This window comes from Tasmannia lanceolata, unplaced genomic scaffold, assembly GCF_043159265.1.
Source record: "Tasmannia lanceolata isolate RefF3 unplaced genomic scaffold, GAP_Taslan_0.1 ptg000003l, whole genome shotgun sequence".
NCBI classification, from domain to species: Eukaryota; Viridiplantae; Streptophyta; class Magnoliopsida; order Canellales; family Winteraceae; genus Tasmannia; species Tasmannia lanceolata.
This window is the reverse complement of record NW_027518680.1, coordinates 59,598,574-59,624,289: the sequence shown is the minus strand read 5'-3', so window position 1 is coordinate 59,624,289 and position 25,716 is coordinate 59,598,574. Positions and strand designations below refer to the sequence as shown.

Below are 25,716 nucleotides of genomic sequence, written 5' to 3'. Positions count from 1 at the left end.
TAGTCATTACGGTCCTCTTACGAGATCTAATAACAAGAGTGCACGTGGCACGCTTAGTAGGTACTTGTGGTCTTGATCAAGACCGTTGATTTTAGATATCATTGTTGTATGGCCTAGTGGGTCCAGTCTCGTATGGATTGGAGATCTTATCTGCGAGATTGAGAAATGTAAATAATCAACGCTTGATCAAATGGTCAGGATCATCCTGTGCATGTGGGCCCGGAGCTAATTGGCTAGACCCATGAAGCTGACGAGATTAACAAATCCAATTAGGTGGACAATCCGCTTAGTTGTGTAATCTAGACCGTTGATATTGAGGCGACCCATTCTCAACTTAGCTCAGCTCAACTCAACTAAGCCTTTGTACCAAACTAGTTGGGTCGGCTAATGAATCCTTTAGAAAATTTTGAAGAAGAAGGTGAAAGGATCTACCCGGATCAAATTGACTAAGTCTAATCCTGACACACGTTGGGTTTGTCTACATTAATCATTTTCTTCCATTCTATCCTATCTAAGCTGTTCCTAGCCCTCAATTCTTTCCTCACGGTTTGTACACATGTTGTTTTCCGTTTGCCCCTACATCTTTTTACTCCATCAACTTGTCATGAGTCACTTCTTTTTTCACTGGAGCATCCAAATTCCAAAGGCCTACGTTAAATATGCCCAAACCATCTTAAGCGTCTCCTCAATTGGTGTCATCCTCACCTTTTTACGGATGTTTTCATTTTTAATTTGATCAAATCTTGTGTGGCCGCACATCCATCAGAGCATTCGCATATCCGCTACACTCATCTTATGCACATGTGCTTGTTGGTGACCCACTATGAGATAAATTTCTACAAAAATCAATTATTCAAATTTTCTTGGTCGAGCATCTTATCAAGTATCAACCGGTAAAATTGAACCACCTCACTAATCTCTTTTCCAATCCCAATTCCCAATATCAAGAGGTAGAAATGAAATCAGAAACAAAAGAGAGAGTGCCATTAACAGAACAAGGGGGTGAGGTTAACATCTCTATTTCTTTGGAAACTACTTGGTACTCCATTTCATTTTCTTTTCAGAGAGAGAGAGAGAGAGAGAGAGAGAGAGAGATGGGCTTAATACGATTGAACCAGCGTTAGGCTGCCATGATTTGAATGGGGAGATTGAAAGCTTGGTTTATTCTTAAGCACATGATATTTCCACATACGCTCTTGTCACCACCCCATCATCGTCTTCCTTATTTTCAACTCCTAAATCTTCGAAAATCATGCACCCCATCTCTCAATTTCAGCCCCCTTTCTAAAAATTACTCTGCTAATTGTTTCTATGGGAGTGACTTTATCTGTGGGGGTCATGAATATGGTCAGAAATATGTATTGGTGCCACCTCATGAAGAGGAATGGATCAAATATATTCCAGTCAAAGCCTACTTCCTATGTACCAGGTATTTTTTTTTCATTTTTTAAGAATTATTTTGTTTGAATTTGAGATTTTCTTTCATTCTATCATCTGGGTTCTATTTATCTGTTTCTAGTTCTGTTTGCATGGTTTTTCTCCTTTTTATTTTTGGTAGGTTAGTTGGGATTGAACCTCTGACCTTAGGGTTGAAGAACAAAGTCTTTAGCATTGAGCTTGGAGGCTCAACCCCTTTTATAATTATTATATAAGGCTTGATGAATCAATGCAAACATCGCGCTGAATTTCAGTGTATCAAGGCCTTGTTGCCACCCACAAAGTTTGTGGCAACAAGGCCTCTACTTATAATACCCTGTCATGTATTTAAGTCGTCAGGAAAGGATTCAGCCCAGTATTGCACTTACAGTTTTCATTTCTTGGTTTTAGGGTGGGTGGTTTTTTTTTTTTGGGAAGTGATATTTACGCCCATCAATGGCAAAAAGGGGGCTCATGTACTTTATGTCAGAAAAATCCCGACGCTTTGAATGCAAAGAACACCGGCAAATGGGTGTCCCTGGTGATAAAAGGGGCGTAAATATCATTTCCCTTTTTCTTTTCTTTTTACTGTTGCTTCTTCTAACCTGTATTAAACAGTTGTCAGATTCCTGGATTTGTGGAGTTAATTTTGTTGGGTTTTGAGTGCGCTTTGTGTATTAGAGAATGAAATCAAATCATTTAGAATAAGTATGATTGGGTTAGATTAAGTAGTTGAGCTAGGTTAGGTAAGTGAATTAGATTAGCATAATCTCTTTCTATTGTTATCTTTTTGTTTCTTTGTTTATTCCTTAAGTGCTCTATATAAGCACTGTTAGGATTCATTGTAATTATCCAAGAGTAATAGAAATTCTCTAAATTTATCATTGTGTTTCATCATCTGGGTTTTTTTCCTGTTTTATTTATTTATTTTCTGTAGCTAGATTCTTGATTCTTTCCGCAATAACGTTCTTCTCCTTTTAAAATTATTTTTTTTTTTTTGGCGGGGGATTTATGGTTTGTTGGAGTTGTTTTTGTTAGGTTTTTTGTTTTTTTTTCATGTGTTAATTTTTCTTTTCTTTTTTGTGCATTATGATTTGGATTTCTCAGATTCATGGTTTTGGCAGTATTGATTTGAAGAGAATGGAGGCCGAGAATCCATACAACGTCTTGCTTCCAACTTCTCATTCATTAAACTACGTCACCCTCGAATACTGCGATTACCCTCCTGAAATTACTGTAAGAAGATTCAAGAAGTTGCCTCTACCTGATCTCGTTCTTACCTAGTCTAATTGATGCCTTTGCTTTTCTGTGATGGCTATCTCGCTGACCACATTTTCTCCAAGATTTTTGTTTTAATGTTGTTCATTTCATTGTTTTTGTTCCATAATATAAAGACAGTTTGGGGCATCTGCATTTTTTTATTTGGTAATTCAGGCGTGCTGTTGGCTATGCATATCTGTTTCATGAGATTTAGTGAGTATTGGTTAGTAGTTGGAGCCTGTAGGCACTCCTTAGTTTGAACCAATTCAGAGAAAGTGTAGACAATAAATGGATAGAGTATGTTTCATCCTTATATTTGATTAAATGCTTGGACCATAAGTGAGAAATAATTCATATCTATTCTGTTTGCCATATGTGAACTTACTGTATAGTGTATCCTTGCCATGTTGGAGAGGGAAGTTCAACTTTAATACAGTATAAACCTTGAAGCTTCATTCTCATTTGAAGGTGAGATGGGTCACAGGAGACACCTCCTTTCAAGCATTTTTTTTTGTGATGCTAGATAAGTAGATAGATCATTTTATGTCTTCTTTCACTATGTGGAAGATATCTTTATATTTATTTTTAACTATAAGGAAGGCTAATAGTTTAGTAGGTAGCTGATAAACTGGCAAATATGCAAGCGTTTTGTTACTCTTCTAGAAAATTTTCTAAATACCAAACTTCTAACATATTTTTGCATGAATCCCATTTTGGAACTCGATGCAACTTTGCCTTTTCGTTTATAACTTATTTCCACTTGAAGAAAAGTGAAAGAGTTCATTACCCAAGCCTTAACATAGAAGTTCTAAATGAAGGAACCATAGAGGGCCTGGTTTTCTTGGTGTCCATTTAGATGTCAGTGACCATGTTTTGCATTCAATTAAACAAAGTAGATGAAAACTACTTGGGAGAGAAGCTAATGAAGCTTATAAGGGTTTTGTGCTATTTTTAGAGGAATTTTGATGATGTGATAGTTAGAGATGAAGTATTGTTATTCTTGCTATAGGAGGGTAATTTTTTGTTTGAAATGAATGGATGGCAGTTGTTCTGAGGAACACTTCAACATCGACCTCTTAGGATTTGTTTTCATTGTTTTCAAAATTGAGTCAGGTGTGACTTGTTGAGTTTCACTCGACATGGTGATGACCTGTGTTGAGTCTTAGACAAGACCTAGTATATCCTCAAACCTGAGATCAAATTGATCAAAGTGCATATGTGGTACTCTATATCTTTTGAAGTTACGATATCAGTCATATCACCAATATAATAATGGACTTTTTTCCTATTGCATGTTAAAATATGCAATGTGATTAGTATCACAATGTTTGCATGATAAATTTTCATCAAAATACTATGGCTCTGTTTGATTTCGGGCAAATTTCTAAAATCAAGAAAACCAAGGAAGGCTTTCATCAACCCTCCTCACACCTCAAGCCCTTATAGCTGAACCAACCCTCAAATCCTCAGGCCTGAGATTATATAGATCAACCTACTGGTCTATATGCTGCAGGAAGAAGATCAGAGAGGAAACTGCCCACAAATACAACCACATCTACCATCTTCTCAAAAGGAGCTTGAGATTTTTTAGATTCTACATCTGTATAAGCCTGACCTAATATGGTGTATTTCTCATTGGCCTAGAAATTTGCAAGGAACCAAAGTGATGTTATATTGGGGGAAGGACCACATCAATCTTGTGAAATATTCTTGGATTAGCTTTTTGTATCCATTTCTTCTATTTTCAATGAGAAGTGGTCACATACACGGGAGATTCTAGTCGATTTCATGGGTTATTTTATGAACTGAATTTCATGATGGTTTCTTCAATCTTCAACAGTGACGGTTCATAACCAGAGGTTGGAGAAGATAGAGGGTAAACACCAAGATACCCTTATCATCAATAGTTTTACAAGGGCATTTTTGTCTATATATAAGTAACTCTTGATATTTGTATTTGTTTTCTTATTTCTTATCAAAACACCAAGAAGCAAACATGTGTAAAACTTGTAAAGTTGTAATAATCGTGATTGCATATTTTCGGCGGTTGATCGGCTCACCTAGTATGCACATTTTATCCCTATGCCCTCTAACTGTCGAGCTTCAAAGGTAGTTGGCTTATTTGACTAGGAGGTGTTTCAATTGTATGATCTTCCTAGCTCGATTGTTAGTGACATATACAACTGATTTATGAGTTCCTTTTAGCAAGAGCGATTCAGGATGACTAGTACTACCTTGACTAAAAGTACTAGATACCACGCATAGATTGATGGGCGATCGATTTCCTTCCTGTGATCAAAATCTGTTTGGGAAGTTGTACTACATCAATCTTTTCCACCATTTCATTTGTATTTAATATTCAGGCTTTTTTTCACTTAACCTTGGTAAACGAGGGATATTTCAAAAGCAAAACTGTATGCATTTATTGGTGTCTTCTTGTTTCACTATGTTGATAACAAGAGAGTAGTTGCTCTTTGTTCTGATGGAAGTAGCTACTAGAAGCACTCGCGGATACTCGCTTGTTGCTCCACCCCACGCTCGTAGAGGCATATTCATTAGTGATTGGGCTTTGTCGGTTTTCTTTCTTATTATTTGACAATTATTGACGTGCTCGAGGTTCTAAAACCCAACCTCAACTCAGGAATCAGTCTTTGTTTCTGTTTAGATTCAGTCAAGTAATGAAGAGACTGTAATTTTATAAAAAGAAACACCCAAGTTTGGACTTGTATATTTGAGCCAAGCCTAACTAAATTGACATGGCCCGAGTTCTTAGATGAAAAAAAATAGTTTCTTAGCTTTGCATGTGGTTGTAGATCAAAGCATACCACTTTTAAAAAAAGATTGTTATCGTTGAGTTCTTTGCTAACTGCCGGAAGTGAGAAGCAAAAATGTTCTGATAAAGACGTTCCTCAGTAATATCATCATTACTTTCGAAAGAATGTGTATACTTCATACATTTCCATGCTAAAAATGGAACAGTGAATGAACCATGAAATGCACTAATCTTGCTGCTCAAGTATGAGTGCAATGTTAGTCATTCACATGCTTTGATACGCATGCAAATAAACAAACACCAACGCACATTGATACTTGTGCATGCGCACAAATACATTAGCAGATATCTTTTTTGGATTGCCTCAATTGGCTTGCACAATCAAAATAAGTTTACTAATCTATAAACTCTTGTTTTGCATTCTAAGTAGCTCATAAACATGTATGTACAAATAAACATGCGAGACAAAATACTTTGTTCAGGGATGCCAATTTGGCTTCCCAAATGATTTTATTAATGCCGTCCTGATAACAGAACTTTGATTTAGGGCATGGGAGTCAAATTGAATTGGAGTTACAACCGTTACATGGTTGTGTTCCAATATGGATCAGTTGTCTTGTTTAACATTGTGGATCATGAAGTGGATGGATACCTGGAAATTGTGAGAAAGCATGCGTCTGGATTGCTCCCTGAAACAAAAAAGGATGGTAAGTTTATGTACAAGAAACACCTAAGTTCTTTTCCTTTAGTGATAATTCAGTTTCATTTTAATTCACATATATTTTTAGAATGGAAATTCATATATTTTAATTCATATAATGAACCTGTTTTCCGTTGCATTTCATTATCATATATCTTGGCATTTGATGAATGAGCTGAAAATGGCTGTTTTTTAAATAAATATTTGATTTCATTTTTTGAAACAAAAATTAAACTCAAGGAGTTGCAATTAGATTTGCAATGCCAAAACGTATCTTTTGGATTGGGCACGGTGTGCATGCAGTTTCTTTGAAGTACCAGTTCCAAGTAAGTCCAGGACATGGTTAGTGCACCCATCTTGTAGTGTCTGGTTAACATATCACCAGAGTGGTTCATGCACAATTGCATATGGATGTTGTTTCATGGCCGGAGTTTGTTGTTTGAACTTGGTCTTCTCCTCAGAAGTATCATTATCCATATTAATTATTCTTTGAGTACCTCATTCTCCAAAAAAAAATAAAAAAAAATGAGTATCGATAAATTACCGCTGGTAAGTACAGTTGAAAAATGGATACCATATTATCATGAGAGATATTTAGGTTCCAGGTTCCAGCTGTAGCCTCAAGGGTAGTGGACCAAGGATCCACAATCAAGTATACCCAAATGAGAAATGATTTAGATGTTGTGAATGTCTGAATAAGAAGAAGAAAACTACAAGAATGATAATGATGATATGCAAGACAGCTATCTATAATGATTTAACAATTTTGAAAGCCTCGTGACATGCTCTGTCTTGCATGTCTGATAATTCGATATATACTATACTTCACATTTAATTCATATAAATATTTATACATAATACATATATCACATTTCGCAGCAACCAATTAAAAAAGAAAAGACGAGGTGAGTTCATCTTAATATCTAAACATGGTAATGGGAATATCTGTAGCCGAAAATAATTGTGTAGCACATACTGATATGATATACCGCTAATACACTTGTGATCTTGATTTCGGTATGCATTTTGGTGTTGGTATCATTTTGGTGGGGGCTGTAAACGGAAATATTCCGGTCATTTCGTGTTGGTTTTGGTGGAAATTTAAAACTGAGTTATGTCAAATCTCGGGTACAGACTAAGAAGTCAAAGATGTGATTTTCTTCTATCTATTTCCGAAATCTTTCTCTATCAGGCTCTGTATCCCGCTTCAAGAGCTAATAGTGATCTAACTCTTTCCAAATACCTCGAAGAGTTTCAAGTAAGAAGTAAGGATCTTCTCTCATTGTCGGAGATTCCCGATATCATGCCGAAGCTGATAAACTCTAGCTGTGTTTCTATTTGGAGCATCTGTCATTTTGGCCTGATTCCATATCTCCTTTGCCATTCTCAAGAAAAAAAAAAAGAATGACTAGTGTAATGTTGCGTAGCAGAGAGTTACCATGATATAACTATAAATTTTTCCTATTCCCACTTCTCATATTTTGGAACTACCAATGGGGGTTCCTGCACCCGCCCCGTAATGTAACCCATTTTGTCCCATCCACTAATGTACATTCATGCAAACTTAGCGCACTCCATTTAGTTGTTTCCATCCAGTTTCACTATTCTGATATATACGTTAGGATTGTCCCCGTAAGAACCTGCTGGGTATCCAGATTCCAGACCTATTGCCTGGAGTCTTGGGAGCTGTGTTGTCTTCAAATCCATCAGAAGAAGCATCAAGGCAGATATTGTGTTTTTCTAGATTTTTTTAGAAAAATAAAAAATGCGTCATGGAGGCCCCACAAAATCCTAGAAAAATCACCACAATGACTGGAAAAAAATGCTCATCCAAACCATACAAGTTTTCAAACCTGGGCCATGGTCGTATGACTGCTGGCATTAGCCGTACGGGCTGATGATATCACCTAGAGTTTGAGTAGTCAAGAACAATGTTTTTTTTAGAAAAAAACCTCATAAACATGCTCTGATATCAAGCGCTGATTCAGGGAACGTTGTAGCAGCACAAGAAGAGAAATATATATAGAGAAAAAAATATGAGAGAATGGAATAGCTACCATGATGGGCTATTCCGGTGTATTTTTTATTAAAACCCTAATGAATGAAAAAGCCATAAATAATCCCTCCCCTCAAAAGAAAAAAAAAATCGCAATGAATATCCAGTAGGGTGCACCGCTTAAGATGGTTTGGACATATCCAACGTAGGCCTTTGGATGCTCTGGTGAGAAGAGGCGACTCGTGCCAAATTGATGGAGTAAAAAGAGGTAGGGGCAGACCGAAAACAACTTGGGTAGAAACAGTGAGGAAAGACTTGATAGCTAGGAACATAATAGAGAACATGACCTTGGATAGGATAGAATGGAAGAAAATGATCCACGTAGGAGAACCCAACTAGAGCCAGGACTAGAGCCGGGTAAATTCCTTCTTCATGAAATTTTTCTAAAGGAGTCATTTAGCCGACCCCAACTAGTTTGGGACAAAGGCTTTGTTGAGTTGAGTTGAGTTGAGAATATCCAATAGGGTAATCACCAAGATAATACGTTGATTTCATGCACGTGTGTTAAATTTATTCTCGTGCAATGTTCTGAACTTGATAAAATCATAACAGGGCTGAATCAAGTCAAGTTGTAAAATCAGATTGTAGATTGTAAGATTTTTTTGAAGAAAATAAAAAGTTTAGTGAGGATATGAAACTATTAAATGGGATTTGCTAGGGACCATCGCAGAAGGCATTTCGCGGGTTGGCTGTTGCATGAGAGAGCAGCCACCTCATGAATAAGACAAAATCTGTTAAAAAGTGAGCTATGTGGCTGCTCTCTTATGCAACAGCTGGTCCACAAAATGCCTTCTGCGATGGTCCCTAGCAAATCCCTGATTAAATATGTCTGATTCAGTTATACTGTGACATCCTGTATCAAATTTTGTCAAATCATAATATCCTATCATTTCTATTTAGGCCCTGTTTGTTTTGGATTTTGAGAACTGATTATTGGGCTCAAAATTAAACCCGTAAAATTAACTTTAAATCATTATAGATAGTGAAATAATTGTCACTTCATTTTTGGATGGATCACACATTTTGCATACCATTTTCGTGAAATAGGATTGGGATTGTTGAATTATGAACTATTTTTCATGGGATTGGAGTTGAATCATAAGAATGAGATCATATGTAATAGGATTTCAACAACACAGACTTCATGTACTTTCTTCTTTGCTATTGTTGTATTTGTAGATTATGCTGTAGTAGAGAAGACACTCTTGGTTACGTGGATGCAAGGAGGCCATGACTATATTGTTCTTCAAAATTTGGACCCTGACGGAATGTCCATTATTGGAAACATACTCGGCCAGAGTATTGCTCTTGATTATTTCGTCCAACAGGTATTCAATAAAATGAAAGATCCAGTCTACATCTAACTTAATAATGCCACGACTCACAATTATTCTTTCCATTCCACAGGTTGATATTATGATTGAGGAACTAACAGATATATACCGCTGTATGGAGAGCAGTGGCACCTTTAACATGGAGAGGAAAAAGCTCATTCAACTTGTAGGGAAGTCGAATTCGATTCTTGCTGACATGATTCTGAAAGTCGGTCTTCTTGAGAGGTAATTTTTTATTTTTTTTTAAAGTTGTTTATTGAGAGGTAATGTCTTACTATTATCGATGATTATATGATGAATCTCTGAGGCTTCATAGTTGAGATTTCAAGATATTCATTACAACAGGGTTTGAGCCATGCTTTATATTAGCGTTCAAAACCTCAGATCAACTTTGATTTCTAAGTCAATGAAAAGGTCCTCAATTTTATAGACTGCGCTAGTTAATACTGCACAAGTTAATCATCTGTGCCCTGTGAGACAGAGTGGTAAGCTTTAAGTCGATCAATAAGTTGTTTGAATAGATACATTTTAACAAGGACTTGCTAGGCAATTTTGCAGAAAGCCATTTCGCGGCTCACTTTCAGGTGAGAACAGCCACCTCATAGCAGATTTTATCCTATCCATTTAACTCTTCTGAGGTGGCTGTTCTCACCTGAAAAAGTGAGCCGTGAAATGGCTTTCTGTGAAATTTCCTATCAAATCCCATTTAAACAATTTGTATGTTCTGAGGGTTTTTGACACTGAGGCATAGTTTAAAATTTCGGCCGACCGTTGCGGCCTAAATATTCCGGTTACGGCCAATGCCAAAATGAAATTCACAGTGAACCAGAATTTTACAAGATTTCGCCGAAATTTCCTTTTTACCCTTATTTTCAACATTTCCACTGAAATTTTAAAAATTCCCACCGAACTTTGAGGATTTCCACCAAAATTTTAAGGATTTCGGTGGGAATTTTAAAAATTCCGAAATTTTTATCCTAAATTTACATGATTTCGGCCGAAATTTCCTCCGAAACCAGTTTTGGTGGGAGCCGAACCCGACACTGAAACGGAAATTTAAAACCTTGTACTGAGGTGGGTAGATAATCCAGGGTGGATTCTCCCAAGGGTAACAGTGTTGTGCAAAGGTATACTCAGCTAAGATCTGCTCTTGCATCTGACACTACGAGCCTAACTTTGAGACTATAATCTTTCAAAAATCAAAGATTGAACTTGGAATTCAGTGGACTCCTGTTTGTTTGGATTGGCTCCTTTTTTGAATTTGGGTCAAATCTTTTAATAATATGGGGTGAGTTTCGATTTGGAAAAATTGATAGATTAATTTTTTTTACTGAAATTTGAGGTTTTGATCATTGATTTTAATGCCCATTTCTACGTATGAAGTTATGAACTAGGATTAATATGCTAACATGGAGGCTGTTTGTTTCTTACACTCTTTTCTCACATTTTTCAGGTCTGAAATTGTTTGGAGAAATGCAAACTATGCCCAGATATTAGAATATCTTCGAGATGAGTACGAGCTTAAGCAACGTTTCGAAAACCTAGATTTCAAATTGAAGTTTGTGAAGGTATAAACTCTCTTCCTATACTAACCCACCTTTGGAATGGTTTTTTTTTTTACTCAAAAACTCACAAATTGCTTGGTCTGACTCTATTCAGCCATGCTTTAAGCAATGAGTAAAAAACTGATTTAAAAAGCCCACATTGAATCAATGATCAACTCTGTCAATCCTCTACAAAATTGGCTAGTTTTTCATTGATTTGGCCAAGTGGATCTCATATATCATCAGATCACCAATTTCCTAGTCAAAATCTGAGTTCCAACACTATTTTAAATGGCTTTTTTTTTTAAAAAAAAAAAATGCGTTTTATTGGTTTGCCGTTTAACTCTTTTTTTGTTGTTGAAGAAAACGTTTAAAACACATTTTAAACTTATTAAATGCGTTTTTTGGCCATTTTTTCAACTTTACCCCTGCTATATTTTGTAATTGACAAAATTTTAAATGTGCTTTTTTACTGTGTTTCCGTTTTTTCACTATTTTTTTTTTTTTGAACCAATACCGTATTAAACTCGAATTTTTCTAGTCCTTTTTTTTTTTGCCGAATCTCTTTTTGCTAACTATGGTTCCAACATTACGCAAACTGTTCTTTCTTGACAACTGATTAGTCTCCCATTTCAGCACAATATCCATTTTCTCCAAAGAGTTCTTCAACACAGAAGATCAGTTTTCTTGCAATGGTGTTTCATTTTGGTGCCCCTCGCCGAGAAACCCATATCTCAAATCTCCTCTCTGATGTAACTGACAAGAACACCTTTGTGAGAATCTTCGATAAGAATTTCAAGTTCAGGGTTTCCTTCTATCTGGGTACCTGATAAAAATATGAAAATTTCAAACTCAGATGAACATGCACAGTTCTTCGGATCGTCCCAGTCGTTCATAAATGGGATTTGTTTGGATCAAGGGCCGAGATTCTCTGTGTAGGTGTCTACTTGTTTGTATTGAAATGTAGTGATTGAATTTATTCTTTGTAATCACACAAGAAATTTTTGCTAATAATTAAATTTTTACTTGTTTATATTGAAATGTGGTGGATGATTTTGTGATGGAGCTCTCTCTAAGCTTGACATCACAGGTTAAGATTATATACAGATACAGTGTATGGACATGTGGTAGAACACATGGAAGGTCCGATCTTAGATCCAGACCATCCGCTTGGTGGATCCCACATTAAAAGTGACACTGATTGAAGATCCTGACTGTTGCTATTTTTGATCTTGTACAGCATGAACCCACTGCTATGTGTAGGGTGATATCAGGTCCATGAATATCGTTGACCATCACAAATCTAGCATATTACCCCTGGCCCGCTCTCATCAGATGATTCTCAACCTTTGATCAAGAATACAGTAGGACCCACCTTGTTCGAAGCCCCAAACCATTCATTTGTTGGACCTCAATGTAAATAATTTATAATAGTTATAGTTATAGAGGAAAGTCTTCCTGCGCGGCTACGTAGGGAGCTTCCCTGCGCTTAAGTGGCTTAAAAAGCCTCCAATTGGTTCGTATAGTGGGTCCACCTTTGCGGGTCCACAAAAAGTGACCAATGGGAGGCTTTATAAGCCACTTAAGCGTAGGGAGCTCCCGCGCAGGAACACTTTTATCATAGTTATATGGCGATAATATTTTCACCCCTGCAGTACGCATTAGCCCCCTTTTAACGTGATTTGACGTCAAAAAACATTACGGTTGCCCACTGTTCACGTTATAAGTGCCTGAGAGAAGGAGAGGTGTGTGTGTGTGGGGGGGGGGGGGGGGGGGGGGGGCAAATGCATACTGCAGAGGGGTGAAAATATCATCTCCCTAGTTATTTTCTGTATATAATTATTTCTTGGGGTAAATGCTTTGGATCTTCGACCAAGATGGGCTCCACTGTATTTCTTTTTTAAAAAATACGGATATGTGCACATGCCCAAAACTGATAATTGGATTCAAAATTGACATTACTACATTAGGCACTAATTGATTTGGATTTTTAGAACCGATTGCGAGTCTCAAACTGATTATTAGACTTGAAATTACATTTATGAGCTGTTTGGATATGCGGATTTTAGAATCCGGGATTTCTTCAAAATTGTAGCTAAGAGACAGGAGAAGAGGAGGACCAGCCGTCGTTTTTTACTTCTCATCGTTCTTTCCGTCAGCAACAGAGCAGCAGATCCTCCTATATTTCCAGGTTTTAGAAACCTCAGGATGCGGGAGAGATTTTTAAAACCTGAATTTCTCACTTAAAATCCAAGAAACGCTGTCAGGACAACATACAACAGCTTGATTATGAACCCTCTTTTACACTGTTTTCAAACTAAAAACCTGGATTCTAAAATCCACGTATCCAAACGGCCCCTTAATTTTCAGTCAAACAACTACTTTTGGAAGCAAGGCCTAAATTTGAGTCCAATAATCAGTTTTGGAAGGTGGTCCACCACATCAATGGCATTGATCATCATATACCCAGGAATGTGGGGAACTAATTTCATAGATGATAAGGGAAATTATATATTCACCCCTCTTTCTTCCTTGGAACAGCCCCCTCAAAAAGTGGCTCGTAAATGCACCATAGCCTAGAGGGGGCTGTCCCTGGAGTTCCAAACTTCGGAGGAATGTTCCGTTCAGTTGATTTCCGTCTAAACACATTTTTCGTGCGTTCGGTTGGTTTATTAGGAAACCGAAATATCATACGTGTAAAATAAAAAAGAGAGAAGATTTTTTCACCCCCTCTGTAGGATTATGCGCCCCACTGTTAACCTGATTTGACATAAAAAAGTGTTAGTCTGCCACAATTCACTCTACAAGGGGGGCGCATAATCCTACTGGGGGGTGAAAAAAATCTAACCTAAAAAGATGATGTGTATAATGCGATTTTCAGATCTTAATAGGTGGGTTTCTTCGTGCGTTCTGTAAGTGGGTTTAACAGAACAGGGGTAGGAGGTGAAGATTTCGAGAGAAGGTAAATTGCCTGGCTCAATTAACCTACCTAAACCCCTTGATTTAGGGTTTTTAGGGTTTTGGGGATTTTGTTGGTTGCTTTGAATCTTGGTGGCTTTTTGCCATTTTTTTTTTTATAGTTAATGCTTGCCATTTTTTTATGTTATATGCTGAGATTGGTTTGGGTCTTTGAATATGTTTATGCTAGGTTGATGGTTTGAGAATTTGGTTGGTGGGTTTGAATCTGTTTTGGGGATTTGATTTGGGGCTTTGAATATGTTTATGTTTTTGCCTGCCATTTTTCTTTGTATAGTTTATATGTTTATGCTAGGTTGATCATTGATGATTTGGGGATTTGGTTGGTGACTTTGAATCTGTTTTGTGGGTTCCATCTAGTTACTACCTTAGAATTAGGGACAAAACATTCCAACATTGTTTCTCAGTTTCTCATAGTGCTATCAACCTAGTAACCTTGTGTTGCATTGGTCATGCCAAAAGGAGGGGAATTTTTATTTTGTTGGAAGAGTTCCATTTTATGTTTTTACTAGGCCACAGTTTGTGCTGGGTTGCAGTTGAAGAGTTCCAGTTTTCTTTGTCATTTCTTGGTTTATCAATAGAAGAATTCTATTTCTGCGATATCTATTGAGTGTAGATGAATGAAATATTTTGTACTACTGTCACCTAGCTGTATTCATTGAAAATTTGACTTTTGAAACCACATAGTCCCTTCTTGTTTTAAGATTTATGGTAATCATTGTTTAAAGAATTGGGTGAGAACTGAGCCAAGGTAAAACTGAATTGAATTGGTTTAATGAATGATTAATGCGGTATGTATGGTACATTGTCCAATCTCGTGGAATCTTTGGTGTGCCATTCTACATAGCTTTAGAGTCTCATTGGGTGTTCCCAAATTCAATTGAGGAAATTATTCTCAATTGGGTTGGGTGTCCGTCTGGAAGTGCCGGGAAAGTGCTTTGGGGCCTTATCCCTTTTGTTATGGTTTGGAAACATTGGAAGGACAGAAACAATTGAACCTTTCATACGAATGTATGTCTTGAAATGAAAATATCTAATGACCAGAGAAGGGAATATGAAGATGGGTAATGACACTGAGATGCACCTATGTAAGATAGTCATGAGACACAAATTGGAGCCACAACGTGAGCGTGCCAGACTTCTTCTTTTTTCATCTGGTGGTCTATACTGTTCAGCTATCATCGCCTAGAAACTGCCTTCATCTGGATATCCTAACTTGGAGGCCTTGATTGTGGTCCGTTGCTCAATATTTCTTAACATCCATCGTAGGCTACCGATAAAGACATTTAAGATCATCCAACGAGTGGGTTTTTTTGCTTTTGTCATCTCTGTGCTGGGGCCCACTGAATCATGGTGCCAACACATATATGAGCTCAACCACGAGTGTCTCATGTAGGTGCATCTCTTAGTGTCATTGCCCTATATGGAGTTAATATTTTTATTTTGCTTTTGATTTGAATCCATTGCTCATGAGTCTGATTGTGGTGAGGGAGTTGTAGGAAGAACTATCATGGCTGGAGATATCACTGAGGATGGAAAGGGGAGGAGTTTCAATAGGAGATCCTCTACTAATTTTGTTTTTGTTAACTTACCAACTTCTCCAAAAGCTTAAGCTGTTGGAGAAAGGCGTTATTTATCTTTTATACTTTAACACTCCCCCGCACGTGTGTCCCACTTGGCAAACACGTGGCACATGTGGTCCCACTTTGGGCCGACCATCGCATGTGGATTTTTGTTATCCGGGAGGCTTGAACTAGAGACCTTTGGCTCTGATACCATGTTAACTTACCAACTTCTCCAAAAGCTTAAGCTGTTGGAGAAAGGCGTTATTTATCTTTTATACTTTAACAGTTTTCATCCCCAACGAAACCGAAACAACCGAATTGCATAAATCCATAAACCAAAATCGTAAGTGTAATGGTAGTATACTATATCAGCATGTATTATATAACTATAATTATATGAATTGCGTGGGGAATGTGGTGCACTTATTATGTGTATTTATTTGTATGAATTACATGTGAAATTTGGTGTGTATTAAATTATCAGACATGTGGTACAGTTGATGTCACTAGACGTTCGATGTTTTTAAACCATTATGTATGGTTGTCTTGCTTATGTTATGCTATCTAAGTGTTTATTTGTGCTTATTCTAACATTTCCTGAAGTTTGCATGTGTTTCCATATGTTTTCGTGATTTTATAGGATTTCCACAGAAATTTACAACCGAAACCATAACCGAAATCGGAATTTAAATATTTAACTATAGCTCTTGAGCAAGTAGCATTCTCTTGGATTTGTTGAACCTCTAGTGTTACGATCTGCCTTCCTGTTGTTAATTTCTGCTGTTCATAATTCGATTGTTATCATGTAGCATATCAAACCATAGTTCGTACTATTTTGTGTCAATCCAGTTTGTAAGAAACTTTAATGTTGAGAAATCTTCTAACACTTGTCTTAACCAAATAAATATAAATTACCATTTTCATCAGGTGAAAAGAGAAGGAAAAGTGGGAGGAAAATGCAGTTCTTTGGAGGGGCAGAGATCATAAGCCCATCTCCGCCGGTGCCAACAACAGGTGGAAACAAGATGAACATGATGTATCTTTTCAACAGGAACGGTGTTTGCCTCTTCTACAGGGAATGGAATCGTCCGCTCAAGACCCTCAACCCTCAACAAGACAACAAGCTCATGTTTGGACTCCTCTTCTCCCTCAAATCACTCACTGCCAAGATGGACCCCACAAGGTAGGCGATGTTACCATTCATTCAAATGAAAACTCTTCTCCATCTCTGTACATTATTCCCAAATTGATTGCAGATGCATTGATCTAGAGGATCCCATCATGTCTCATCACATGGAAAAAATATGTAATGGTGTCAATCAATGAAATATTGAGTTCCTTTATTTTTTTGAGTCTAAAAAGTAGTCAGCAACAAGTTAGGTATGCACTTTAGCCCTTATTGACATGTGAGATTGGAGTACACTCCCAATGACTGAAATATTAGGTTGAACACATCAATGGTTAGATATGATTTTTTTGTTATTCCAACACATGGAAAGAGTGGAACTTTGCCTAATTTAATTTTACTGGTTCTATCTTTTTGTTTATTTTACTTAAAAATACTGATCAATTTGTGTATATAATCATATCCACGAGGAAGGGAGGAAAGGTGTGCACACACAGACTACAAGTTTCATTTGGTTGATATTTTGCTTCCATTGATGAAAAGTTCCTTTTTGATATTTTGCTTCTTTTATTGTTGTGAAACTACCAATTACTCCAAAAGCTTAAGCTATTGGAGATTGCGTTATTTAATCTTTTATACTTTACCACTCTCCCTCACATGTGGCCACTCCTTTAAAGGGTTGGCCTACACGCGGCACATGTGACCCTTCTTTTGGGTTGGCCATTACATGTGGATTTTTAATATCAAGGAGTTTTGAACGCAGGACCTTTGCTCTGATACCATTTGAAACAACCATTTACTCCAAAAGCTTAAGCTATTGGAGATGGCATTATTTAATCTTTTATTTGAATTCATCTCTCTCTCTCTCTCTCTCTCTCTCTCTCTCTCTCTCTCTCTGTATGGAGCTTTTGATATCGAGAGACTGACTAGCAATTTAATGTGGTTGATATTCTGCTTCTTTTATTACGTCAGTGGAATTCATTTCTTTTGTTTTATGTTCTGTCGTTGGGCAGTGTTGATAAAGGGAACCTTGGAGTGCCCCAATTACCAGGCCAAGGCTGTTCCTTTCACAGCTTTCGTACCAACACATACAAATTAAGTTTCATGGAAACTCCTTCTGGGATAAAGGTCAGTAGTGGTGTTCCCCTTTTTGACAACGTGTTTATGTTTTTGTCTCAAAAATTTGTATCTGGGAGAAACTGCACACTGCACTTCCATGAAAACATCACATTTTTCTCAAGAGTTTCATGTGTTTGGCGTATTTGTTTATTAATGGACGAGCATGGTATAAAATTAAAGCTGCTCAATGTTGCATAGAACTTTTGGGGCTTCACTTTACCTTATTGATGAAGTGAAAATCTGCCTCCGATGTTGACATCAAGACTGAATACTATGTCGCAAATGTCGTTCTCGGGAATTTCTCGGCAAGGGAAAATCTGAGGATATATTAATTTTTGTTATTTCTTTCGGGTTTATATCGGGAAATAAACAGTAAAAATTAAATTATTTAAAAATATATTAAAAAAATTAAATTTAAGAAAAAAAAAATATAATAAAATATCGTAAAAAATATCGGGATAATATCGTGATATTATCGGGATATTTTTTGATAAAAATGAAAATATCGTTATATTTTTAAATTCTCTGGATTAGTTCGGGATTTTGTCGTTTGAACAAAATCTCGCGATTAAAACGCTATATTTTGAAAATATCGGAGATATTTGTGACATAGGGACCAATTAATTTGTCTGCATCAAGTCTAATAAATGTGTGCAATGAGGGATTCTTCAAAGCAATGGGCCAAAACAAACACACAAGGAGAAGTGCCATGAGGTTGGAGTTCTATTGTTGTTCAAGAATTCCTTCCGATTTCTAGTCAAACAAGAGTTAAAATTCATTACAAGAGAGAAGGCTTTAGGATTGCCTTGGGGTAATATACATAACATGCTGTCAATATTTTACTTTTTTTATATTTTGAATGGCTGCAATTTCATTCAATAAGAAAGGGGAGACCGAGATGATCCCAAGGAGAACTACAAGAGGAAACAAAGAGAAGAAAGAAAACAGAAAGAGAGAAATCAGCTCAAGGGGGAAGAAAGTCAAACATCTCCATCTCTGACCTCCCCACCCCATCCCTTGCCAATCTATCTGCCACACAATTAGTTGATCTTCTGATGTGATTGAAGATAATAGACGATCCATGCACCCGATCTGAAATCTCGTCAAAGAAATGGGCAACTCTCCACAGGGGGACAGCCGATCCGCAAAGCCACCGAATGGCGTTTTTGGAGTCTCTCTCCACAATAACCTTATCCAAGATTGTATCGTCCAAACGTTTTATGCCACTAACATGCTGTCATTATTATTGGTATTATTATTATTATCATCAAGAATATACTTTTACCTTTCATCTTTTGCTATGTTATCTGTTAGAAAACAACACCAACACCTCTAGTGTTCCCTCTGTGTCATGAATTACTTGTGGGTATTGTTATACTCTTGGTTTGGTTTTGGGCAAGCCGAATTGGTAATGTGATGAGTATGAATTCGTGGAAATGGCAAAAAAAAAAAAACAGAAGTAATGGAAACTATGAGACAAGGGGGTTGCATCACATGGCAAAGAATGGGCTATGACTATCTTAGTAAATGATGATGAAGGTATAAGACTTCAATAACAAATGTCGGGTAGAACGGCTGATTTATGAGGAACTGGGGCTCATCCGGATGTGGATATGTTCATTGCTGGGTGGCCAAAACCCGGAACAAGAGATTCATTCGAGCTTCGGGATGGATTGTGGAAGGAATAACGAGAAGCTATTTGGGGAGGTATGGGAGGCAGTGACTGGGAACCACCGGGAAGCCAGACGATAAGCTGGAAGCACTGGGATGTAGTCACTATTAGACCCTTCTCGAGATTAATCATGCCTACTTGTTCCTTTCCCCTCTCGAAAAAATTTGTCATGATTGTTCAGTGTCGTGAAATCACGGATCATTGTATATAAAGTTCTCTCATTCTTTATGTTCTCAGTTAGAGCCAGTTGAGGCATTATTGATTGAGGCAATGCCTATAATGAATAGGAATTTGCCATGATTACATATTAGCTCGATTTTGCTTTTCCACGGATCCACAACCAATGAATGTTTATTATCTCCTAGGGCTCGGATTCGCCCCGATCAGCATGAAACTTGACTACACGGATTTGGTTCGGTCGCAGGAGCGAAGCCACGACCACCTCATGATGTGACACACGACGTAGTGGAGGAGTCGATGACCCTTTAGGTAAACAGATGTGATCCATGGTTCTCCAGTCCTTGACAGGCCGGGTCAGACTCAACCCAAAGAAGTGTGTATTTGAGCTGTTGTTTAGCTCTGTAGTCTAACGAAAGAGTATAGAGTTAGATCCAGATCAAGTCAAAGCTCTATGTTATCTGTTAGAAAACAACACCAACACCTCTAGTGTTCCCTCTGTGTCATGAATTACTTGTGGGTATTGTTATACTCTTGGTCTGGTTTTGGGCTTTTTTTGTTTGTTCTCCCGCATAGATGGATCTAAACTAACGACCCCAAGCAGCCAGTTTGATTTGATTGCTAGCAGATTAGCTTCCTTTTTCACCCAGTGACGTGAAATATCATATCCATGACCTAAATGTCAGAATTAGCTTCTTGTTAACACATTTCTAGAGGAACTTACCGCACCGTGCAAAACTTGTTTCTCCAAAATACATGTTCTACAGTTGCCTCTCTCCCTCACAGATAGGCAGTTCCCATTAATTACTTTCCTTACAAGAGTATGATCGAACTTCTAAGCCCGTAAACGGATAGTTATCCATATTCATGACTAGGACACTAATTGGAGAAGCACCCGAAGCTCCAACATCAATTTGATTTCCTGCAACAAAACTGTTTCATGTGACCTTATCATCAGTGATAAAGTTCATCTCCTCATTATTTAGGGCGATAATAAATTCGCAACCCTGTTGGATATTTTGCACCCCTTTAACGTGAATTACGTGGCAGACTTTACTGCTTTTTGACATCAATTCACGCTAAAGGGGTACAAATTATCCTACGGGGGGTGTGAATTTATCATCGCCCATTATTTATTCTTCTTCATATTTGTCTTGCTTTTCAACGTTTTTCTCCCACCAAACTAGTCCCACTCCTAGAGGAATTTGAGGTCTCTAGAAAGCATGTGAACCACTTTACATGATGTTCATGCTTTTTTACTTAGTAAAAGTTCAATTTCCTATTCCATTGGTTGATTAAATTATTCTTCAGTGTAACTTTGAGAAGTTATTGCTGCATATATCATGGTCAATGAGTGTGCGGAGACTTGGAGAAGTCCCTGGTCGATTGTGATAATTTGAAAAGAAAACTAATGTCCAAAGTTGCTCATTGACTCAGAGAGTCAGAGCACATTTTAATCTTTTTTTCTTTTTTTTTTGAATGGTAACAAATTTCATTTAAAAAGGGGAGACTGAGAAAGTCCACCCGGCAAATACAAAGAGAACATAAACATAATAATAGCATAAGTACAAACAAGTAAACAACCAAAAGCCCTATATCAAGGGGGGCAAGAAATCAAACAATTCAATATCCTGCTTTTGTACACCCTCTATAGCCAGCTTCTCGGCAGTCACATTTGCAGATCTTCTAGTGCAAGAAAGTAAGGGATGAGCCTTGTGATCTATCTTTAATCTCATAAAAAAAACGAGCAAAACGCCGAGGGGCTACCAAAGATCCCTTGAGCCACATTATAACGTTGAGAGAGTCTCCTTCCACTATCGTTCGCTCTAACCTATCCCTTTCCAAATAGATTATGCCTTGGTGGACTGCCCTGAAGTTGCCACATTTTAATCTTAAGTTGATTAACTTTGTGCTATTTTATGTTTCCTGTGAAGTTGCCATGTTTCATGACTGTAAAAAGTGCAAGTCCCGCTTATTACCTTCAAAGCTCTATGTTGGTTATTTTCCTCTCAAAATATATTATCTTGCCACTGTACCACTGTATGCCTTTTTTGTAATGCAGATCATCTTGGTTACTCATCCCAAGACCGGTGATCTTATGGAGGCCTTGAGGTACATATACAACATCTATGTGGAGTACGTTGTTAAGAATCCCCTCTATAGTCCCGGAACTCCTATTAGGTGATTGTTTAACTCGAATCATCTTGAATTTCAGTAATTGTTGAATAATTCATATTCTCGTGCTTGAATAAATATAAGTATAGCTAGTTTGAGCTATTTACTGTGCCATATGGCATACCACGTGTTATTTGTGATCTGATTTTTGTTTGTTGCCTTTAAAAAAGGATCATGTTTATGCAAATTAAGAATGTCAGTGTCATCTCATTACATGCTTCTCATGCATGTTTTGTTAAGAGAATTTGAACGGAGCCTCTAAATCCAAAATTAGTCCAAGGGACATGCCTAAACCAACTGGATTTTGAAATTTAATGGATGTGCCAAGTTCAAAATGCAGGAATATTGATAAACAAATTTCCAAACAAGGATATTCTTTCTCAAATCAGCAGCTGATACAATTTTCTTCTTATACTGCTTAAATTAATATAAGCATCTGGTCGAGAAAAGGTTTGTAGCCTTTACACCAATAGACCACCGGCAAAACCATAGTTGCTAGTTCAGGAAGCGGAAAGTGTGAAGGGTCATGAAAGCGTGAAGGGAAGAGACGGGGAAGTGTGAAATAATTGAAAAAAATAATTAAAAACAAGTAAATTCCAGTTTCCAACCAACATATGTAATTTCAACCCACCATCATAAATTACATGCAAATCCAAGAACACAATTAGACCATTTTTGGCAGACATGAATTTTTTTCCATAAAATATTAGGTTATCGAGTGGTCGGAGAAAGGCAGGGAGCGTAGGAGAGGGAGGAATTGGGAGAGCATAAGTGAGGAGAGGGTGAGAAGTGGCTAAAAACAAGGAAAAGAAAAACCCTACTCACAAAGAATCGGACAAGAAAAAAAAGAGCAAATTGGGGAAGTACGCTTCCCAAATTGGGTAGTGCCATTATCAAAGTATGGTAGCGCGGATATCAGTGCCATATACACACAAATATTTCTCCTTTTCTTCTTCCTTTGTCCATTCTCTTTCATAACGACTACTACAAAGTCTTGTACCCTTGCACTTCTCTCTCTCTCTCTCTCTCTCTCTCTCTCTCTCTCTCTCTCTCTCCCACACACACACACAAAAGAAGAAAAGGAACAATTGACTGAAACTGGTATTGATCAATGGAGAGACGTAAAACCACTCTGCCGCTTCTAGATGTCTTCATCAGATTGTAGCTAGAAATGTGAGATAGGTGTCAGAAGAGAATCGTAACTGGCTCTAGATGTTAGAGATTTGTAATTTTTTTTAACAGATGAAGGGTTTTAGATGATGGATTTTCAGTAAGGGACTAAGGGGTTTTAGGTTTATTTTTCCATGTGGTGCTGTTGGAACAGCATTGCTAGAAACACGGAGAGTTCAAGAAAGAAACATTGAAAGAAGAGAGAGAGAGAGAGAGAGAGAGAGAGAGAGAGAGAGGAAAACATAAGAAAATATAAAATTACAGAATTGCCCTTCCCTTTAAACCTTTTGTAACAAAGTTTTTTTTTTTTTTTTTTTTTTATTGTCTTTTTAAATTTCCACAAAATTCCTGAATGGTCTGTGTGATTTTCCCCATTTGGATTTATTCATCAACTATTAACAGCATTTTTGGTATTGTGTCCAAATGCTGCATAAACATCTTTGGTATTGATAGTTGACACAGTTACAGTGATCCTGCATGTATCTCAGTAAATTAATTCCATGTGTTCCTTGCCCAACCAAACGTTCATGACAAGTGCGTTCAGCATGTAACTTCAAAATGTTCAAAGAGAATGTTAGAACCCTATGGATCAAAATTAATATCATGTTCTCTAGAATATTTTTCATGCACCGATTATACCCATGCCAAGCCCAAATGTTAACTAATGTTTGGCCAATGAGACCATTCAAAAAAAAAAAAAATGTTTGGCCAATGAGCATTTACCGGCACTGGAAATCATTTAGTTATGCTTCTTTTTTCTATTTTGCATTTTTGTTCTTGCTAATCTAACTAAATTATCAGTTGTGGCATCTTATCGTCTTAACTTCTTCCCTTTAATGCAAAAAACTGGACTGATAAACCTAATTACATTGCTGGATGCTTATTTTTAGGTGTGAGCTGTTCAATTCAACTCTTGACCAATACGTGAAAATTTTGGTTTAGCAAGCTGAGGTACTGCGCCCTCAACAAAATGGAGTCACTGAATGTAAAAATCGGCATCTTCTTGAACTAGCATGTTTCTGATTGTTTCTCTTGAATGTTTTAAATTTATCGGCGTGGTGTTGTACTTACTAGTTTTATAATCAATCATATGCTCTCTTATGTCCTCCATGATAAATCTTCCAATTGCTCTTCGCAAAGGTAAACTTTACCACTCGTCGTATTTTTCGATTTTTTCCCTTTGATCATTTCTCTCCTCTCTAGCCTAAATTTGCATCGTTCATTTCTTCCAGATGTGCTCCTCATTTACATGTTCATGCACTTTCTCATTCTGGTTGGGCTAAGGCAATGGAAGATGAAACAACTGCTTTAGCTATTGATATATTTGCGCTCTGGGAAACATTTTTTAGGATGCTGATGTATGGTTAAACATCTTCCATATGGCTTTGTTTATTGTCTTTGTTAGGCCTAAAATCGGTAACAGGTTATGGTAGGACTGGGTGGTCCAGGCTAACGAGCCACGGCTGAATAGCTGGTTGAGTCCTGCGCTGCACAAAGTACAGACAAGAAAGAAAAAGGGTCAGAGGACCAACCCGGAGTGATACTCCGGACGGGTGCTTCGACACTCAAGTCAGTATGAGCAGGAGTGTAGAGCAATGTCAGAGCAAAAAGCTTTTGAGTTTTGGTTCTCAGATTTTCAGGACCCTCACCTTAGAACAAGTGAAGGCTATTTATAGTGATTCTGAGCCACCTGTCTAAGACAGGTGGTAGTGGTGAGACAGGTGGTGGCCTCTGTATGGACCAGGTCTCATGCCTAAGGAGGGCAGGTGGAGGTCCCTGATTGGTCCAGGTGCCACACCTAGGGGAGACAGGTGTTGGCCTTTCAACGGTCCTTGTGAGGGCCACGTGCCAGAAGCTAATTGGATGCTGAGTTCGGATCCCTCAGTGCTGAGTCCGGATTGCTGAGTCCGGATTCCCTCAGTGCTGAGTCCGGACCCTATCAGTTGCCCCCTGGTTCTTCAAGCCACGAAAGTGGCTAGAAGAAGCAAAGAGAAGGTAAAGACAGCGTTGGGCCGGCCTTAAAACCTCCAGGCAGCTGAGGCCGGGCTCAGACTCAGCTAAGAGAAACAGTGGCTGGACAGGAGATTCCTGGCGCCCTGGCCTGGCCTTGGCGTTTAGCCTGTAGGGGTACGGCCGGGCAGAAGGCATTTGACTATCCAGCATGGCTGAATTTTTGACCAGGGGCCTGGGCGGCCAGGGGTCCTGAACGTCCTTGGTTCAGGAAGTCATGGGGTCCTGCTCGGCTAAGGCTGTGAACGGCCAGCCGGGCAGGTCTTTGCTGGTGAAACTTTTTGTCGTCTAGCGCTTTTGTCGTCTAGCGAACGCGCCATATTCTGTCCGGACAGCCGGACAGGTCTTTTATCCTCTGGAATCATCCTGTCCGGACAGCCGGACAGGTCTTTTGTCGCCTAGCGCTTTTGTCGCCTAGCGAACGCGCCATATCCTGTCCGGACAACCGGACAGGTCTCTTGTCTTTTGAATTATCCTGTCCGGACAGCCGGACAGGTCTTTGTCCTCTCGAATCATCCTGTCCGGACAGCCGGACAGGTCTTTTGTCGCCTAGCGCTTTTGTCGCCTAGCGAACGCGCCATATCCTGTCCGGACAACCGGACAGGTCTCTTGTCTTTTGAATTATCCTGTCCGGACAGCCGGA

General features: G+C 38.1%; 2 protein-coding genes across 7 annotated transcripts; both read left to right on the top strand.

The window, feature by feature from the left end:
- Nucleotides 1-1,068: 1,068 nt before the first annotated feature.
- LOC143857262 (protein RETARDED ROOT GROWTH, mitochondrial-like) lies at nt 1,069-12,116 on the top strand. Of its 4 annotated transcripts, none has more exons than XM_077367688.1 (7): nt 1,069-1,429; nt 2,541-2,652; nt 5,997-6,156; nt 9,385-9,533; nt 9,613-9,764; nt 10,993-11,107; nt 11,720-12,116. In XM_077367688.1, exons 1-7 carry the CDS (start codon nt 1,140-1,142, stop codon nt 11,837-11,839), a joined length of 1,098 nt encoding a protein of 365 aa, XP_077223803.1. In that variant the 5' UTR covers nt 1,069-1,139; the 3' UTR covers nt 11,840-12,116. The 4 variants fall into 4 exon arrangements, with proteins under 4 accessions (XP_077223803.1, XP_077223796.1, XP_077223810.1 ...); XM_077367681.1 differs by having other exon boundaries at nt 11,707-12,116; XM_077367695.1 differs by having other exon boundaries at nt 2,524-2,652; nt 11,707-12,116.
- A 1,775-nt stretch (nt 12,117-13,891) lies between these two features.
- LOC143857288 (uncharacterized) lies at nt 13,892-24,448 on the top strand. 3 transcript variants are annotated; one of them, XM_077367715.1, is made up of 6 exons: nt 13,892-14,045; nt 16,552-16,807; nt 17,764-17,878; nt 21,781-21,899; nt 23,954-24,048; nt 24,296-24,448. In XM_077367715.1, exons 2-5 carry the CDS (start codon nt 16,581-16,583, stop codon nt 24,003-24,005), a joined length of 513 nt encoding a protein of 170 aa, XP_077223830.1. In that variant the 5' UTR covers nt 13,892-14,045; nt 16,552-16,580; the 3' UTR covers nt 24,006-24,048; nt 24,296-24,448. The 3 variants fall into 3 exon arrangements, with proteins under 3 accessions (XP_077223830.1, XP_077223838.1, XP_077223822.1); XM_077367723.1 differs by lacking the exon at nt 24,296-24,448 and adding an exon at nt 24,138-24,180; XM_077367707.1 differs by lacking the exon at nt 24,296-24,448 and having other exon boundaries at nt 23,954-24,180.
- Nucleotides 24,449-25,716: the final 1,268 nt, after the last annotated feature.

Excerpts from the sequence above, each read along its gene's own strand:
- LOC143857262 (XM_077367681.1), top strand. The coding sequence starts at position 1,140 with ATGGGGAGATTGAAAGCTTGGTTTATTCTTAAGCACATGATATTTCCA. Across the intron at positions 9,534-9,612 it reads TTGATTATTTCGTCCAACAG|GTTGATATTATGATTGAGGA; the intron begins GTATTCAATAAA and ends TCCATTCCACAG. Across the intron at positions 9,765-10,992 it reads AAAGTCGGTCTTCTTGAGAG|GTCTGAAATTGTTTGGAGAA; the intron begins GTAATTTTTTAT and ends CACATTTTTCAG.
- LOC143857288 (XM_077367715.1), top strand. The coding sequence starts at position 16,581 with ATGCAGTTCTTTGGAGGGGCAGAGATCATAAGCCCATCTCCGCCGGTG. Across the intron at positions 16,808-17,763 it reads GCCAAGATGGACCCCACAAG|TGTTGATAAAGGGAACCTTG; the intron begins GTAGGCGATGTT and ends GTCGTTGGGCAG. Across the intron at positions 17,879-21,780 it reads AAACTCCTTCTGGGATAAAG|ATCATCTTGGTTACTCATCC; the intron begins GTCAGTAGTGGT and ends TTTGTAATGCAG.